This window comes from Diorhabda sublineata, chromosome 2 (genome assembly GCF_026230105.1).
Source record: "Diorhabda sublineata isolate icDioSubl1.1 chromosome 2, icDioSubl1.1, whole genome shotgun sequence".
NCBI lineage: Eukaryota > Metazoa > Arthropoda > Insecta > Coleoptera > Chrysomelidae > Diorhabda > Diorhabda sublineata.
In genome coordinates, this window is record NC_079475.1 from 38,698,597 (window position 1) to 38,715,354 (window position 16,758).

General features: G+C 31.2%; 1 protein-coding gene across 11 annotated transcripts in view; it reads left to right on the forward strand.

Moving 5' to 3' along the window:
- Window positions 1-16,758, forward strand: part of LOC130452902 (longitudinals lacking protein, isoforms A/B/D/L-like) — a 625,711-nt gene that overhangs the window by 73,252 nt on the left and 535,701 nt on the right. Inside the window, exon 5 of one of the 11 annotated variants that reach the window (XM_056792416.1) lies at window positions 13,349-16,736. The exons of 9 other annotated variants lie outside the window; for them this stretch is intronic. In XM_056792416.1, the coding sequence (XP_056648394.1) occupies window positions 13,349-13,746 (398 nt within the window). In that variant the 3' untranslated portion in view covers window positions 13,747-16,736. Of the gene's footprint in view, window positions 1-10,809; window positions 11,381-13,348; window positions 16,737-16,758 lie in introns of those variants that run through there. One more of the 11 variants, XM_056792414.1, reaches the window with a different exon arrangement.

The following is a 16,758-nucleotide window of genomic DNA, read 5'->3' on the forward strand; positions in this document are numbered from 1 at the left end:
AACTATGTTTGATTCGTGTGAAAAAGTGTTGACCAAATAGAAGAGACCAAAAAGCTACTAGAACTTTCTTTTCTCAATCTTGAATTGTGATTATATAAATTATTTATTCATGTTGACTGTGTCAATAAAAATTTTCAGATTCATTTCTATTTTTGTATTCAATTTTTTTTAAGAAATATGTGATAAAATTCTAATATGGATGAATATCTATAGAAAACAATTTGTTTCGTTAGGACGTTTCAAACATACGGATTTTTCACAAAAACCATCATTTTATGATGTAGTTTTCTATTGTGTATGGAATTTTTATATGTCTCGGTTCCAAACCGAAGAAACTTCGACTACAGTGGAATTCCTATGGGCGATTAGATTGCTTATGTTGACAAAAGCAATTTCGAATAAAAAGAGCCAAAAATTATGTTTTTTGTGTCAAGTTCATAGAACCTCTCTGGTCCCTAGGAAAATTTTAGTGGTAAACTTTCCCTCGGTCCAGAGCGGGCCTACGGACCAAGGAAAACATCATGGAACATGGAAAACATCATTTTCTGGCACTTTTTATTTCAAATAAATTTTTCTTTGGATCCTCACCCAAATTTATCAATTTTGGTGGGGTCTCAACGTGTTAATACTTTTTATGATAAAGTCGTTAAGAAAATCAAAGATATTTTTATTACATGGAAAAAATTATTTTCCAATTGTTGTATTTTGTTTTGAATAAAGTGTTTCCGTTGACAAAGTCGTTTTTTTTTCAAATTATATAAGTGAAAGTCGCGCCTAAAAGATCCTATTTCTTGTTTTGTGTTGTGTTTTTTTTTGAATTGAGTAGGTAGTACCTATATAATTTCGCTTATCACATAAACTAAAAGCTATTTTGTAGGTGGTAAAAATTATCGTGCTAAACATACCATGAGTATGACAAACATGATCTTCACTTGTCCCAAATGTTCCAAAATATATCATCACAAGAAAACCTTAAGTCGACACATACGTCAAGAATGCGGCATCGAACCGGAATTCCAATGTCCCCATTGCCCTTACAGAGCTAGAAGAGCTTATGTCTTACAGTCCCATATTAGGGGACACCAAATGCATTTCAACAGAATGCAGGGCATCATTTGAAAATAGTAACCAATCTAGTCATTCTTAGTCATTTTGATCTGTACATATTTTTATTTAATTCGTACGGGATTTACGAAGTTTTTTTTTTAAAAAAAATATTTCGCTAGTTCAAGGTCGAACCTGGGTGAACAAAAATTCAAGAGATTTAATTATTATTTTTGCTCATAGACCACTATACAGAGTGATTGAAGTGATACTGTTCAGTTCACATTTCAAAATTATTTATAATCTTCCAGATTGTTATACCAAATCGAACATACATTTTTTTAAATAAAATTTCATTTGGAATCGGCTTGATTTTCCAATTACAATAATATAGGGTTGTGATGTGGTCTACGGGGTATTCAAAAACAAATATTATTATTCTAATAATCGTGATAATTTTAATACCCTGTATAATGTGAGAAAACTTCGAGAATGAAAATCTGTTGTGGCCAAAGCATTCGAATAGTAGTGAAAATTCCGGAAAATTATTTACTTCGTTGATATTCATTGAATATAATACAGGGTGAATCAAAACATACAAGCATTATCTATACCTATACTTATACCTAAAATTATTAGTTCATGATATGACAATTAATTGTGAATTTGTCTAAAACTGATTTTTGGGATGTGTGCTTTTAGCATACTGTGGTTCCAGCGCACTTTTGCAGGTATAAAGACCGGATCTTCAATTCCTGAAAAGTTTTTTATCGTGAAAAAAAGAAGAATTATAAAATAATTTACAATAAAGCTACTTATGACGGGATTTTATATTTTCAACTGCAGGGATAATTCGTAGAAATTCATATTAAAATCATATGGTTTTGTGAAAAACATGAATGGGTCTTTTATCTTTAATATTTGATTTATTGTTTAGCATCCAGAGACCAAACAGGCCTAAACTAAAAGATAATGATGTGGAAGAATTAATATTCATAAACTAGCAACTTTTGTTAGTTATTTGTCAGATTTAAAGCCGTTTTTGCGTTTATATCACAAGATGTTACTGCTATGGAAAAAGATATTTAGTTGCGCCATCTCTTTGTTACATGAGAAACTAAGATTAGGCCATTTTTGCATCGAAATATTGACACTACTGATTTAATTTAGCGGTTTGGTGTTTGAAGATTTTGATCTAGGGCAAAACTCGATTTCACTAGTAGTGAAAGGCGGGATCCTACAAAAGCCAGCTTGGAGAGATTGATGGAGCGGTTCCAGTTCAGTTACGACTAGAAATTTTTGTCACAGTTTTTGAAAACCCACACATAATTGTAAGGAATATTTCCAGCGAATAAGAACTTAGCTACTACGGTGTACAAAGAATTGCTAACAAAATAAAAATGCACCCTTTTTGAAAAGACTTTACGAAAAGTTGATCAACACAGAGACTATCTCGACTATGTTTTATTTGGAGATTTAATAAAAATGACAAAACTTTCAATTTATTCATCAACTAGTCCATACACAGTCAAACCAGATGGTTGTTGGTGTGTATTGTTGGTGAATATGTGGTAGCACCATTTAAAAGCTGTAATGCGTTTAGATTTTCTAGTACATCAATTACTTTCTCTATTGGAAGAAGTCCTACTTTGTACACGTCAAAGGATTTGGATTTTGCATGATGGTGCGATGGTCACACTAATTAATTAATTAATGGTGAATAGAATGAACTATTTCCTGGTAGATAGATCGGAACAAACGGTTGAGTACGATGGCCACTAAGGTCACCAGATTTCAATCAAATGGACACATTTTTCTAGGGTCACGTTGAGAATGAAATGTACATAATACCTCCACCAACATGGTGGAGAGAATACTTTTGTACAGAAAAATCGAAATATCTCAAGAACTAATAATAATTTTAGGTATAGGGTGATTTGATGAGGAGTATGCTTCAGTTTTCTTCATTAAATAACGAAACGGTTCAACTTTGACGTAAACTTCTACTTTTTCTTGGTACTCATAGAAATTTCCAAAAATTACGGGAACAGATGGGATTTTTATTGTCTCTTATAAGAGTTTTGTTACTTACCAAGAGATTGCTCATCCAGGTTCGACTGTAATTGCCATTTGCCACACAAGTTTATTATTTACTTAATTGAAACGATTGCCATAAGAAATACTCTTTATTTGAAGTAAATACTAGTCATTTTTAGATATTTTTATAATTTATACAATGTCTTAATGTGTCGCCTCCTCTTTGCTCAAACAGATCAAATTTAAAAATAAATATGACATAAAATTCCGATTCCAATAAATTGAAAAAACACATAAATTTAAATGTATCAATTCATTCCTTGCATACCCTACTTAGTAATATCCAAATAAAAGCCAGTCATAAATTATTTAACATTAGTCTGAAGTGTCTTTTCCATAATGGAATGAGAAATTGTCACGCGCGCACGAAAAAATCCATTTCGGGACGTGTAATGAACGATAATTATACGTATCTGAAAACAGCAACAATATATTTATTAGTTTAATTAATAATTTAATTAATATTTAAGTGTAATAAATGTACTTGGAAGAAAATCCGGGTATTCTTAAGAACATTTAAGAGCTAACGGCACAAGCCAGTGCTGATTTGTTACCAGCAAAATCCAGGTCGAGATATGAACACGTTTTATGGAAAGTCGAGAACTGAAAAAAGTTGAAACTGTGAGTTATGATATTCTTTTACCGAAGAATATGAAATATTTCACGATATGGAGTCGGTCCTCAATGCTAAAGAGTTGATAAGCTATAAAAGACACCACAAAATGTGCTATGATATGCTACGTACCAAAGAATTACAGGATACGGCTGAACAAGTAACCAAATTTTTAAACGAAACTTCAGATGAACAATATCCACTGGCAAAAGTGATTTTAGAATTTGGTATCTTTGGCGCATGTCGTAAAGATGGGTTTAGATAACGTGGAACGGAGATCTTTATTGTTGTGTATTTGCAAGATGGAAAAAATCGTATGACAAGAAGTTTACGTCCAAAATGTTGGATGCCATACCATCAGCGCTGTCCCGAAACTTGTTGCCAAAGAATATACCAAGGCGTTGTTTTGCAACCCTCTTGGTGAAAAGCGGCGCTGATTCACTAACTCTGAAAAGACACGTTTCTCCAAAGTAGTAGAAGGATACATAGAAGAATCCATATAAAGAAAAATAACTGTTTAACAACAAAAAACCAAGTCAGCGACATTCCATTAGGAAAATCTGCATCTGAAAACGGCATCTTTAGTTATGAAGATGAAGTGCAGAAAAATTTTTACCATAAAACGAATGGTGCAATAAATGTTAATGATACCAACGATTCTTAAAAAAAATAATCATTTAGAGATAAATCTGGTGACTTGAGAAGCCTCCTGGTGAGGTTAAGTGAGGAAAAAATTCATCATTGATAGTATATATTTCAAGTAACACTAGTAAATTGAAAATAAGTCGGTTAAAGTGTATAGAAAATATAATAAAATTGTTTTTTTAATTGTCGAGAAGGATCGGAAATTCATGACATATATTAGTTTTCTAGAAATGAATTAGTTAATAAGTAGGAGGTAACGCTTATTAATACACACTGTATATGTAATATAAAGACTTACAATTAGTTTAAGCATGAAATTTTTACTGAAATCAAGTAGTTTTAACGAAAATATTTCATTAGGTTTGTTGTAGTTTTGATTTACAACAAATGATTAGCTACAATACTTTTTATGTATTATAATTTGAACTAGTCATTTTTGAGTTACCTTAATTTTCATTTTAACATTAAATTTCATCACCTCATCGATATTTATTTCACATTCGCACTTATAAAAAATGGTACAAATTTATATATTTTACTTTTAGGATTTCTTTCTCAATCTCTCTATTATATGTATAGTGCATTTGTGTACGGATTTAGGCGAAAATCGACACGAGCTTTTCTTTTAAGCGATTGTCAAATTATACGGTGTCAAAACTTTTATCCAAATGTGGAACTGATGCCAAAGTTACGCCTCAACATGACATCTTGTCTCATGAAATTTAGAAAACCAGCGAAACCCGGTGATTCGAGATGGTGCTTCATCACCAAATATCGAAGCGAGTTATCGTTACACCACGTCGAAAGTTTTAGAAAATCATTACACGGAAATGTTCGCGATTTGATCCCATTTTTTGAACAAGATGAATATTTCAAGTGTATGTACAACAGCACTCGTATCACAACACGTTCTGAGTACGTGTATTAAGACTTGTTAACAAACAATGAAATGTTTTTGGAAATTAAGAGGAAAACAGCATACTTTCGGCATATAACTGTTAATTGAAGACAAAATGGAAGACAGAGAAGATGCAAAAAGTTTTTGCAAACATTCTTTAATGTATTGTATTGAAAGAAGATTAAATATTATATCCAACTTATCGCTGGACCAAGAATATCAATCGAATGTTTTACACACAAAAAATCCCAACAGAACATTTCACTATTCCAAAATATTTATTAATGAACATATAAAAAGAGTTTAGTACAGTGGTTATGGATTTATTCAATCAAAACATTTGTTCGTTTTTTAAAATAATATAAAATACTTGTAAAAAGGTTCAGTTTTTGCGTGATTATCGTTATTTAGTTTTTGCGGGAAAAAATTACACTCAAAGTATTTTGAGAGACGATATTTTAAATCACCACTCGAAAATAGTTTTTCGAATCGCCCTATATATAAACATAACGCAGTATTTCAAATTGTTTTCCTGAATTTTAAATTTGAACTATCCATTTATGTAAATTCACTTTTTGTATTGCTTATTGTAATTTTTATTTAAATTTATTATCTTTTTCTTGAAATTTCCTAGAATTTGGGTACTTTAGGATAATCTGTCGACAGCATTTTGCATTCAAATCGACGACGGGTACTACCTGGAAAATTTGTTCTATGCGTTTACCTGCCATTTCCACCATTGATTGTTTAATGGGGCCTCGACATTTATTTTTATTAAAATGTTTACTAGTTGTTTGGAAAGTGTGGTGTGGTGGTGTGCTTGTGATTTTATACGAATCGATTTGGTAGAAAATTTCAAGGTAATGTTCAAGATTTTGAAATAAAATTTTTGTATATCGTCGGTTTATACGGACGATGATATAAAATTGATAATTCCTCCTGTTTTTAATATTCTGTACTATCATAAATGCAGTAAAAACATCTGTCGAAGCCAATTAGTTAAAGCATATTAGTTTTTTTTGTAGTATTTAGTATATTAATTTCACTTCATAGTTCAAAGTCATTCAGTTTTTACCAAATTTACCTCATTAAATAAACAATCAAGACAATGCTGCATGGTTGAAATTATATGTATATACAAATAAAATTATTGTTATTGGTACTATCAACATCGACCTCAATTTTTGTTAAATTCCCTTCTATCAGCTTTCAAAAATTCATATTTTCTTATTTTATTTGACGAATCTAACGCAGTGGTCGGCAAACTTATTAGCCAAATATGCAAATTAAAACGATTTAAAAAAATTGAGAACCAAGTCTGTTTGTTGTTTTCCTTTTGATAAAAAATTTCACAATATACATTTTGTTTGTGCTAACATTTTATTTATAATAATGCATAACGATTATTTAATATTAAAAAGATATATTTTTTTTGAAATAAAACATTTTTTTAATAATTTATTATTGCAAATCATAAAATAAATGCTATATTGTATACTGTTTCGATTAATATATATATAATAATTGACATCAGTCCACACCAGGATAATATTAGAGGCCAGGTAAGCCCGTAAACATTTTGTGCCACACTCAAAAGTTCAAAGAGTCGCACTTTACCGACCTCTGACCTAACCTAACCAATTCCAAGCGTGCATTATTATATTTTACAAATAACGGCTGCCGCAAATTTTAAAAATCCTAATTCTAGGTTCTAATCTTTGAATTTTTCCAATTTTACAAAGTGGTTAGGTACTAAATTCCAGGTATTACTCTTAATGAATTCGTCATGAGTATTTACTCTGTCTACCTTTTCGTTTACCAGAAATATCTCCGTCCTGAGTTGGCGCATCGTTATTTCAACGGATTAACAATCGTCACGATTTGTAGCGCACCAAAATCAACAAATAAACTTTCCTTATAACTATTGGTCAAAATTATAATTGACAGTGTGTACAAGATCTATATTTTATTATTAAATACATCAAATCGTTAATAAATATACCTAAAACTAAAAATTAATGAATCCACATGATTTTGATTTTAAGTCTCTTCCGTTTTAAAATTAGTTTAGTGATCAAAATGGTTTAATAAAGACTTAAAGAAAAGTCGGTAATTATACACTTTCACGGTCACCTGATTTTTTGGCTCTAGAAAATCGAAAAATGGATGGATTTTAATGAATGCAAAAAAATGACTTTCTACATATAATCCTTCGTAACTGTTTCTGACGTCGTGGAATCAAGTTCGTATATTTTTTTTCGCAATTTACATAAAAAATGAATATTTTGAAAAAAAAAAAATTTCAAAAAAGTTAATTTCATGAAACTGTAAAAAATATTTATTTTTTTTTTAATTTTCGTAAACTGGAACATTTTGAGACCAAGATCATTAAAATCCATCCATTTTTCGATTTTCTAGAGCCAAAAAATCAGGTGACCGTGAAAGTGTATAATTACCGAAAAGTCGAAACGTCAAATTTTATCTTTCTTCGAAAAATTATTGAAAAAACTGAGAGACCTAAAATTAAGAACATTTAGTTGCATTTATATATCAAAAGAAATGAGAAATTAAAGAAACTAAAAATTTCTATCTAGACTTTCATACAAAAACAGTGTCAAGTAATTTGCAAATCGGCTTACAAAATCATCTAAGACAAGCAGTATTTTTTTTATTATTACAAAGATCAGTTATAATGCTAGTGCTTAAAATGTTTCTCAATAAAACTGAATCAACTAGTTATGTTTTGTTCTATGATTCCATTAAAAGCATTCAATCATTCAAATTATCTCTTTAAAACTATTTAACTTTATCTTCTTCTTCTTCCTGCTGTGTATAGGCATCATTGCCTGTTTTTCTTCACGTCGTTGCCTCTGCTCAGTCACCTGGGAGGTTGTCACTCCATCTTTTCCTAGGTCTTCCAATGCTTCTTTGTCCTGCTGGTGATTTGTCCCTTGATATTTTCACAATTCGTTCTTCCGTCATGCGGTCAATGTGCTCATTCCATTTTATCTTTCTATCCAGTACCCAGTCATTGATATTATCTATCCCGCATGTTCGTCTCATGTTTTCACTCCTTTCTCTATCCAGTAGTGTTCTTCCAGCTATTCTTCGAACTATTTTCATTTCTGTAGTCTCCAATATCCGTTTCGTTTTAAAGGTCTCAGGTCGGGTCTCTGCTGCATAGGATAATATAGGTCTGATTGCGGTCTTGTAAATGCGGGCTTTTGCTTCAGTTCGAATGTATTTATTTCGCCAGATTGTGTCATTTAGGTATGCTGCTGCTCTTGAGGCTCTTGTAGCTTGGTTTCTTACTTCCGTCTCCACGTCCCCGTGTCCAGATATTTCGATTCCCATTTAACTTTATTTTATCATTATTATTATTATCGATCTCAACATAAGCACCGATCTTATCCACTAGAAAATGGAATTTTCACATGTTGATGAGGTAATTTCGTTTATTTATTTTATAGTTGTCATTGTTTTGAATGCATTATCAATCTCCTTTTTGGAGTAGTTTGTCGCAATTTAACAATAATTAAATTTCGAAAAACGAAACCTAAAGATAGCAAAACAAAAATAGTATGTAATTACAATAAAATTTATTCCCAATAATTTCGTATTTCTTGTAATTTTGAAAATCAAATGTGGATAGTTACTTAGGGCGATTCTCCACTATCGAGAAGATTTAGTATTTTTCATAGTCTTGAAAATACTTTGGGATCGAGGTAAACAAGTTTTTTAGTTACGTTTTTTGTGTAAAAGTTCAACTAACAGATCTACTATGACCTTCTGCCTTATATATACTGTTACATTGATTCGTGAACATTGTAGAATCTTCCTAAAATTCGAGAAGTTTCCAAAACATATCTACCAAATAATAGATGGAGCCAACCACCGTTTCTCAACCCCGTTTCAAAATTTACTGAGCTAAATATGATTTGATTGTTATGTATTCACTATTTATTTATTTAAGACTGATTTTAATTTATTTAACATAAGAACGAATGACATGATAAACGTATTTTCAATTTAATGTTAATATATATATTTAATTAGTTTGGTAATGTGGCTTACTACAAATCATATAACTTTTAAAAATTGTAATAACGCCTCTCCTTGTTCCCAAATTTCATTTCTTTGGATTATTTTCTTGAAAAATTTTCCAAAATCAATTTTTATTTAACTGAATGTAGTTGTAACGAATATTGTATGATAAATAAATTTATAGATTCATTTCTGTTTTTTCTCATTATTATTATTTTCTTCAATTTGCTTCTTTGTTTGGGAATGAACGCAATTTTGAGTTGAATTTTCATGTACTTGGATGCCAAATTCTTTTTTAAACTTGAAATACCGGTTCTGGTATGAAGCAGACTTATAATTCTTATATATGATGTGCAATTAGGTTCTATGTGCATACTTATAAATTGACTATTCTAGTTTGGATAGAGAAATTAATTCTGTTTCACTTGAATAAGAATAAAATGTCCAACAATATACAGTTTGTCCACGTAAGTTGGCGACATATGGGAAACTTTTTTATTATTAATATTACGAAAAAAAGTTATTCTTGATAAAAAGTTCTGAATAGTCCGAAACCTAACATTCAATCATCAGATGTTGAATTTTTTCAGTCGTATACGAGGTTTGTCAAAAAATGTGATTTTTGGTCTAGAGTAAAGTACGTTTCTTTTTGATAATATCGAAAATTGTTATAGAGAAAAGATGTTTAGGATTCAAAATAGCTTTCAAATATTCAACATTTTAACACTGGTTATTAAAGTGGGCTTTGCGAACTGTCTAAATATCGAACATTCGAAAAAACGTCAACAATCGTATTTCAAAAAGTGCCACGGTATTTGAACACTTTTTTTAGCCAGTCTAACAGTGTTTTTCATAATTTTTAGAGACCGTATTGTACAGTTTTATGTTTGACAGACGTATTTGTTTATGAAAAGTTACACATGTCAACAACATTAAGTCTGATTGTACTAATAGAGGGTGATAAGTATAAAACATTTCGAGAAGCAGCAGACATTTTTAATTTCCGACATCCGGATAAAAATATTCACTATTTCACAATTTTTAATTGTAAACATCTTTTCTTTATAACAATTTTCGACATTGTCAAAAAGAAAGGTCCTAGAACAAAAATCACATTTTTTGATAAACCTCGTATACGACTGAAAAAATTTAACATCTGATGATTGAATTTTAGGTTTCGGACCATGCAGAACTTTTTATAAAGAATACTTTTTTTCGTAAAATTAATAATAAAAAAGTTTCCCAATTTATTTAACTACGTAATGAAAGTTGATTATACTACAAATAAAACAGATATTTTTCTATATTACCATTAATTTCCACATCACTTTTTGATTCAAACTAACAAAATTCCCTTTTTTGTTTGGAATATTGATTTTTTTTTCTTTTTTGTTCAAATTCTTTCCTCAAGAACGCTTGCCAAAAATCGACTTTATTCTAAAGGTTATCCCGATTTACTTTATTTTAGAACCATCAGATTCCTCTCTGGAACCCAACGGTTTGTATACTGAACCGTTGACAGGCGAAGACGAAACTTGGACTATCCAAGTGATATATCCAGAAAAAGACAATTCTCAACTCCTAACAGGCGAAGATACATTACCTCCCATAGAAAACGGGAAAGACGATGCACAAAACACTATAAACAGCGAAGATTCTCTTATAAAAGATTCCAAAGATTTAACTTGGTTACTAGAGAACATAACCAAAGATTCTATTAAAACTATAGGTTATGTTTGTACTAAATGCGATAAGATTTATAACGCAAAACGGAATCTTGTAAGGCATGTTAAACAGGAATGTGGAAAAGAACCGAAATACAGTTGTAAATTTTGCGAATATAAAAATTATCGACGGAACGAGATCATTAAACATATTACGAAAAGGCATACGACAAAACCTAGTAGTCCTCATATAGAAAAACAAAAATAAATCGACGAAAATATGTATCCTTTTTTAAAAAATTTGTTTTAATGTTATATTAGTGTTGATTCTGTTCTTCAAATTTTGTAAAAAATGTTGAATAAATGTTTTTTTTTGTATTGGCGTTTTATACTTTGTGCCAGAATCGGCTTTTCAACTTTTAGCTAGAATCAATCAATATTATTTTTTAATACTTGTTTTCTACTAAATGTGTATTTGTTGTCGATAATTCCTTGAAATTGAAGTTACATATTGCCACCTAAGCTGCGCTTAATCATTTTCCCCAAAGAACTGAACTTATCCATCTCCTCAACAGTCTATTAAGCCCTTATGTCTGATATGCCTTTCCCTTTTGGGGTACGTGTGGTGCGACTCAATTCGAGCGAATCTAAACTACAAAAGAGAGCTGTTAGATATTTACTAAACAGCAGTGCTCACTGCACGGACTTCTGACTCTTCCTTCTTTATTCATCTTTGAATCCGCTTGCCTAAATCGTAAGCACCCTCTCCAATTTCAGAAAGATCCGGTTAGGAACGCGGAGAACTACCCTTATCTAACCACTCCACGTGTTGGAAGGAATTCATTGATTCTTCAGACTTTTCTAAAATTAAACTACGATATCCCCTCTTTAATGATTCTATAACTCCCTCATCCATTGGTTAGATGAGTGACGTGACATTTGGTGATAAGAAGACAGCTTTCATGTTCCCTTCAAACCAAGATTTGAAAAGATTGCAATTGATCCAAGCAGATTTTTGATTTCGAAGATAAATTTATGTTTTGGAATCCATTAGGCTTAGATGTACTAATAACGAACAGGGGAAACTTGTTTCTTCCATCACCGTTGCTGAAAGGAGCAATGGTTAACTTTTATAAGTTTCTTTCCCGCCTCAGTATTATTTTACGAAGCGAGTATTTTGTTTGGAAGCCTGTCTCGTTGATGTAACAGTTCATATTGTTCGACAACTTCTTGATACTTCACAGAAAACTTCTTGACTGCCTCTTCATCCCCTGAAGGGCTTTCCACCGATCAATCCTGCCTTCACTAGCGGCGAATTCACTTTCTGCAAACCTATTGCCTCTTGCGACAAGATATTGAGATTCCTTTCTTTCTTGGCAAAACCACATCCACAGTGTGTTGTCAAGCAGTTCAAGTTTAGGCTTCTTCTTTGTTTCGCGTTTTCACCATCTATCACTGTATATGATTTTATGTTTTTTCGATTTTTTTGCAATCTTTTATCGTCGTAACGCCTATATTGATTTTCTTGACAATTTTTGGAGTGATTCCCATTTGTCCAGTCTTCGTAGCACTGCTAATTGTTCTTTCAATAAAATAGTATTGTATTTTAGATTTGACATATTGAAAAAACAGACAATTGTATAAACAATATATATGTTATAAAATAAAATATAATATGTACGAGGGCCGTTTTTTTCTCAACCTCCGATCGCTCCGTGCAGACGCTACGCGGGCAGAAGAAAGCGCCGTTGTTGACATTCAGGCGTCAGTCGGCGTTGTGCTACAGCCACGTAAACATGGCGAATGGAAAGCTTGTCGACAGATATGACAAATGTCTCAATCTCTTCGGTGATTATGTCGAAAAGTACCAATCTTTTGGTAATAAAATTATTGTTTTATATGAAGTTGTGTTTTATTTATAGCCTATCGGAGGTTGCGAAAAAAAAACGGCCCTCGTACTGACCACAGAAGAACACTGTCGAAAGATTAGAGTACTAAAGCGGACAAGCTATGAGGGAAATATTAAACCATCAATTAAATCTGGTATATCTTCTAAAAATTGGAAAATCCGAAGGTATTTTCAAATTATTCATGTCGTTAATACTTTCTGTAGATTTAGAAAACAATCAAGAATAAAATACAGTTTATTAATTTGATCAAAATTATTTCCACGATGTTTACCGACCATATGTTAACAAAAACATCTAAAACTTCATGTGGTTTTTCTACGATGCTTAATATAACTTCGTTGTAGATTAATACTGTTCTTATTGTTTAAAAAAATTGTTATTTCATCTGCAGTTATTCATTCATCGACTTTTTACTGAAATACTAATTTTTTAGCGAATATAGTATCGCCGACAATTTTGAATATCAAAGAAGCATTAGCTGCATTTCCAATAAAGATAGAATTGAGAGAAGACCAAAGCATTCAACCGATGCCGTTCCTCACCTCCGAAACTGAAAAACCTAAGAAAAAAACCAACAGAATTCGCGGTAATTTCCGTTGTCACCAATGCAGTAGAAATTACATAAGAAAAGATTCGTTGCAAAGACATTTGACTTACGAATGTGGTAAAGAACCGATGTTTCAGTGCCCTTTTTGCCCTCAGAAGTGTAAGAGAAGAGGGCATCAGTTAAGGCACGTTAGAAGGCAGCATAAAGATAAAATCGGTATTATGGAAGAGAATAATCCCGATTTATTTAACAAGAAAGATTCATTAGAATATGTGTTGAAGTAGGCTGTTTTTTTTGTGTGATTGTTCACTTTTAGTAGTTTTATTTAGTGTTTTCAGCCAAAAACGGAAATTCAAACCTCTATGATATTAGAAAATGACAAAATTTCGAGAAAGTTTTATAATATTCACACTAGAGACTGAATTAATCAAATTTATAGATTGAAAAATTCTTTATGACATAACTAAATTAACATTGATTTGTTTTGTCCTCACTCCCGAAATTTTGGCATTATGTCTATGCGACCAGAGCTCCCTGTACATTTATCTGGCATTAGTTACCCGATTTATTTTGTTTCTTGGGAGTTCTACGTAAACAACAAACTATTTACCACTCTGTAGATGTATTCAAAAACTTAATATACTCTATTTATGATTTCCACGATGTTTTAGAATCGGAATCAAAACTGGATTCGTTGTATTAACTTTCCGTTCACGATTTGATGCTTGCAGCTCTATTTTTTGAGTATAAACACACTGCTACAGTGTAGTAGTCGGAATCAAAGCTTTCTATTCAATATCTATTTTGTTTTATAAATTTCGATCTAACCACAACTTCTTCATTTTGTTTTGTGTTTATTTATTACTCACTTTCTTGTTTTAAACACAGTAAAAAAAAGAACAATACAGAAAAAACTGTTTTAACTTGTATTAATTGTATTAATCCCGTGTAGCACTTGGGTTAGTTCAGTGCATAATGTTGCCAGAGCGGAATAAAATTTCGATTATCTACTTTGTGATTTTAATATTATTTGAACTATAGAATCTAGGAATACGAAACATGATTTTTCCCTGTTTCAAAGCTGCTCTATGATAGTGAACTAAGCCACAAATGAGTCAAACTAGGCAACGAAAAGATTGGCAACGTTATAAGCTACGAAGTTTAAATAAGCATTGACAACAGGTATGATTACAAAGAAAGCTCCGGCTTCCTCCAGGAAGGTCAAGTTTCAAACTAGACTGGTTAAAGTAAAAATTAGAACAAAAAAGAAAGGAAAGAATTTGAGTACGTCTTTGTTTGTTGCATTAACTTGTTCACTTGATTGGCTTGAATAGAATATTTCTCCTAATCAAAAAACTTTTAATTACAGTTCATTTTTATTATTAGTATTGTCTAATCACGATTTCTATCTGTCGTGATACGAATTTTGACGTATTTCTTTGACAAAATCGCCGATGATCTAAAAGATCTAAATCCAGACCGATTGAGCGATCCATTCGATCTAAAAAAGTATTTATGGTACATGTATAAATAAAATTTTGTTGCATGGTGCTGAAATAGTGCAGAAATTGAAATAAGGATTACGAGACCTTCAAGATCAATCAGTCGCTTCAAGAACTGTTAATCTAATTTCGTTGAATTTGAAATCGTTTCTATACAAAGTAAAAAATTTTGACTCTAAATAATTAGTCCTTGAGCTTCATTGAATTTTTAATTGTAAGCATTGTTTAATTTAAATATACAGTCTAAATTATTTTCATTAGAACTACTTATTACGAAAACTTCAGGAATTTTTATCTTGCCATTAGTATTATTAATTTGTCATTAGTGCTTCAATTTTCTTTGAAATTCCAAAAAACAACTTTTAACTATTTTTTTTGCTTTGATTATAATGAGATAAACCCGAGGATTCTATGTTGATGCGTTTCTAGGATATTGAATTTTTTCCAGTATTTAGCCATTCAGGGTTGAGGTTATAGATAATCCAAAAAAATATATATATATGACTAGACCAGAAACCTATTATCTAATAATATGAATATCAGAATTATTCATACAAGTACCGCAACATAGCTTCGGCTTAACTAACCTACTTAGGGCCAAATTTACAACCTAAAGTAAAACTGGAGATCAAACTTAAGTTTAAAAACAGTTAAACAGACATTTTTCTGCCAGTTATAATAAACATAAACAAAAAGAAACAGTCGAATCCAAATAAAGTGAACTTGGAAGGAAAACGAAAGAAATTGGGAGAATTCGCCAACGAATTCAATGATGAAAATAACAAAAATGTTCATTTTTTCGATAGAACCAGAACAAATTTAAAAAATGTGGAACAATTCAAAGATTACCTGTAGAACAAACAACTTTTTCTTTTCACTGCGCGTCGATAATGTTGATAATTTCTTCAACATCATCGTCGAGTTCAACAAATCATCAACCATTCTACCTAAACGAAAGTCAAGTTCGGATCCTCCGATTCATTTAAACTGACCGCCGAGTAAAGTTTGTACTTTATACCGACGTTCAAGGTTTAAACTTCACTTATAAAATTGGGCCTTAGTTGTGGTGAAAATCATCGGAGAATTCTCTGTCTACTTTCTTCAGAAATGCTTCACAGCCTGTCCCATTTATTCACTCCAAAACTTTGTCAAATAGGCTACAGATATGTGGTTTTTTGCTAGCTCTTCTCGATGTATTCCCAGGCGAAAACGACATATTGAACTGTACAATGAAAGTTCGTGCTTACCTCCATAGCCAAAGGCGTGAAGAAAATGCAAATTTTGGCTTATTAAAGGCCAAGAAGGCTAAAATATATGATGATATACTGAACGAAGAGAAAATTGATGTTGTGACGTTTTCTATTTCTCTCTTTTTTACCAATAACTTCAACATCAAGATGCGCAAACTTTGTCTTTGATGCTTTCACATTCTACTGTTTTGTTTTACAGTGCATCTGAATATCAAATGATTAATGAAAGAGTAATTTCGTTTATTTTTTTACTTCTTAGACTATCTAGCTACAATTGTTGATATTTAATTAGAACAAAAATTCATCTTTTATTACGTGATACGTAAACCAAAAGAAAAATATTCATTTGACAATTAGACAATTCTTTGCTGGAATATGTTTTTATAAATGTAAGTATTGCGAAAAATACTCAGTCTTATGTTAATTTTATTTTGTAATGGTTTTTATTTTTTTTAAACGCTTATTTATACGTTAAATTTTTGTATTGTAATAATTATAATTTCAGTATATAATTTAATATGCGATTTTGGTTTTATTTTGCATG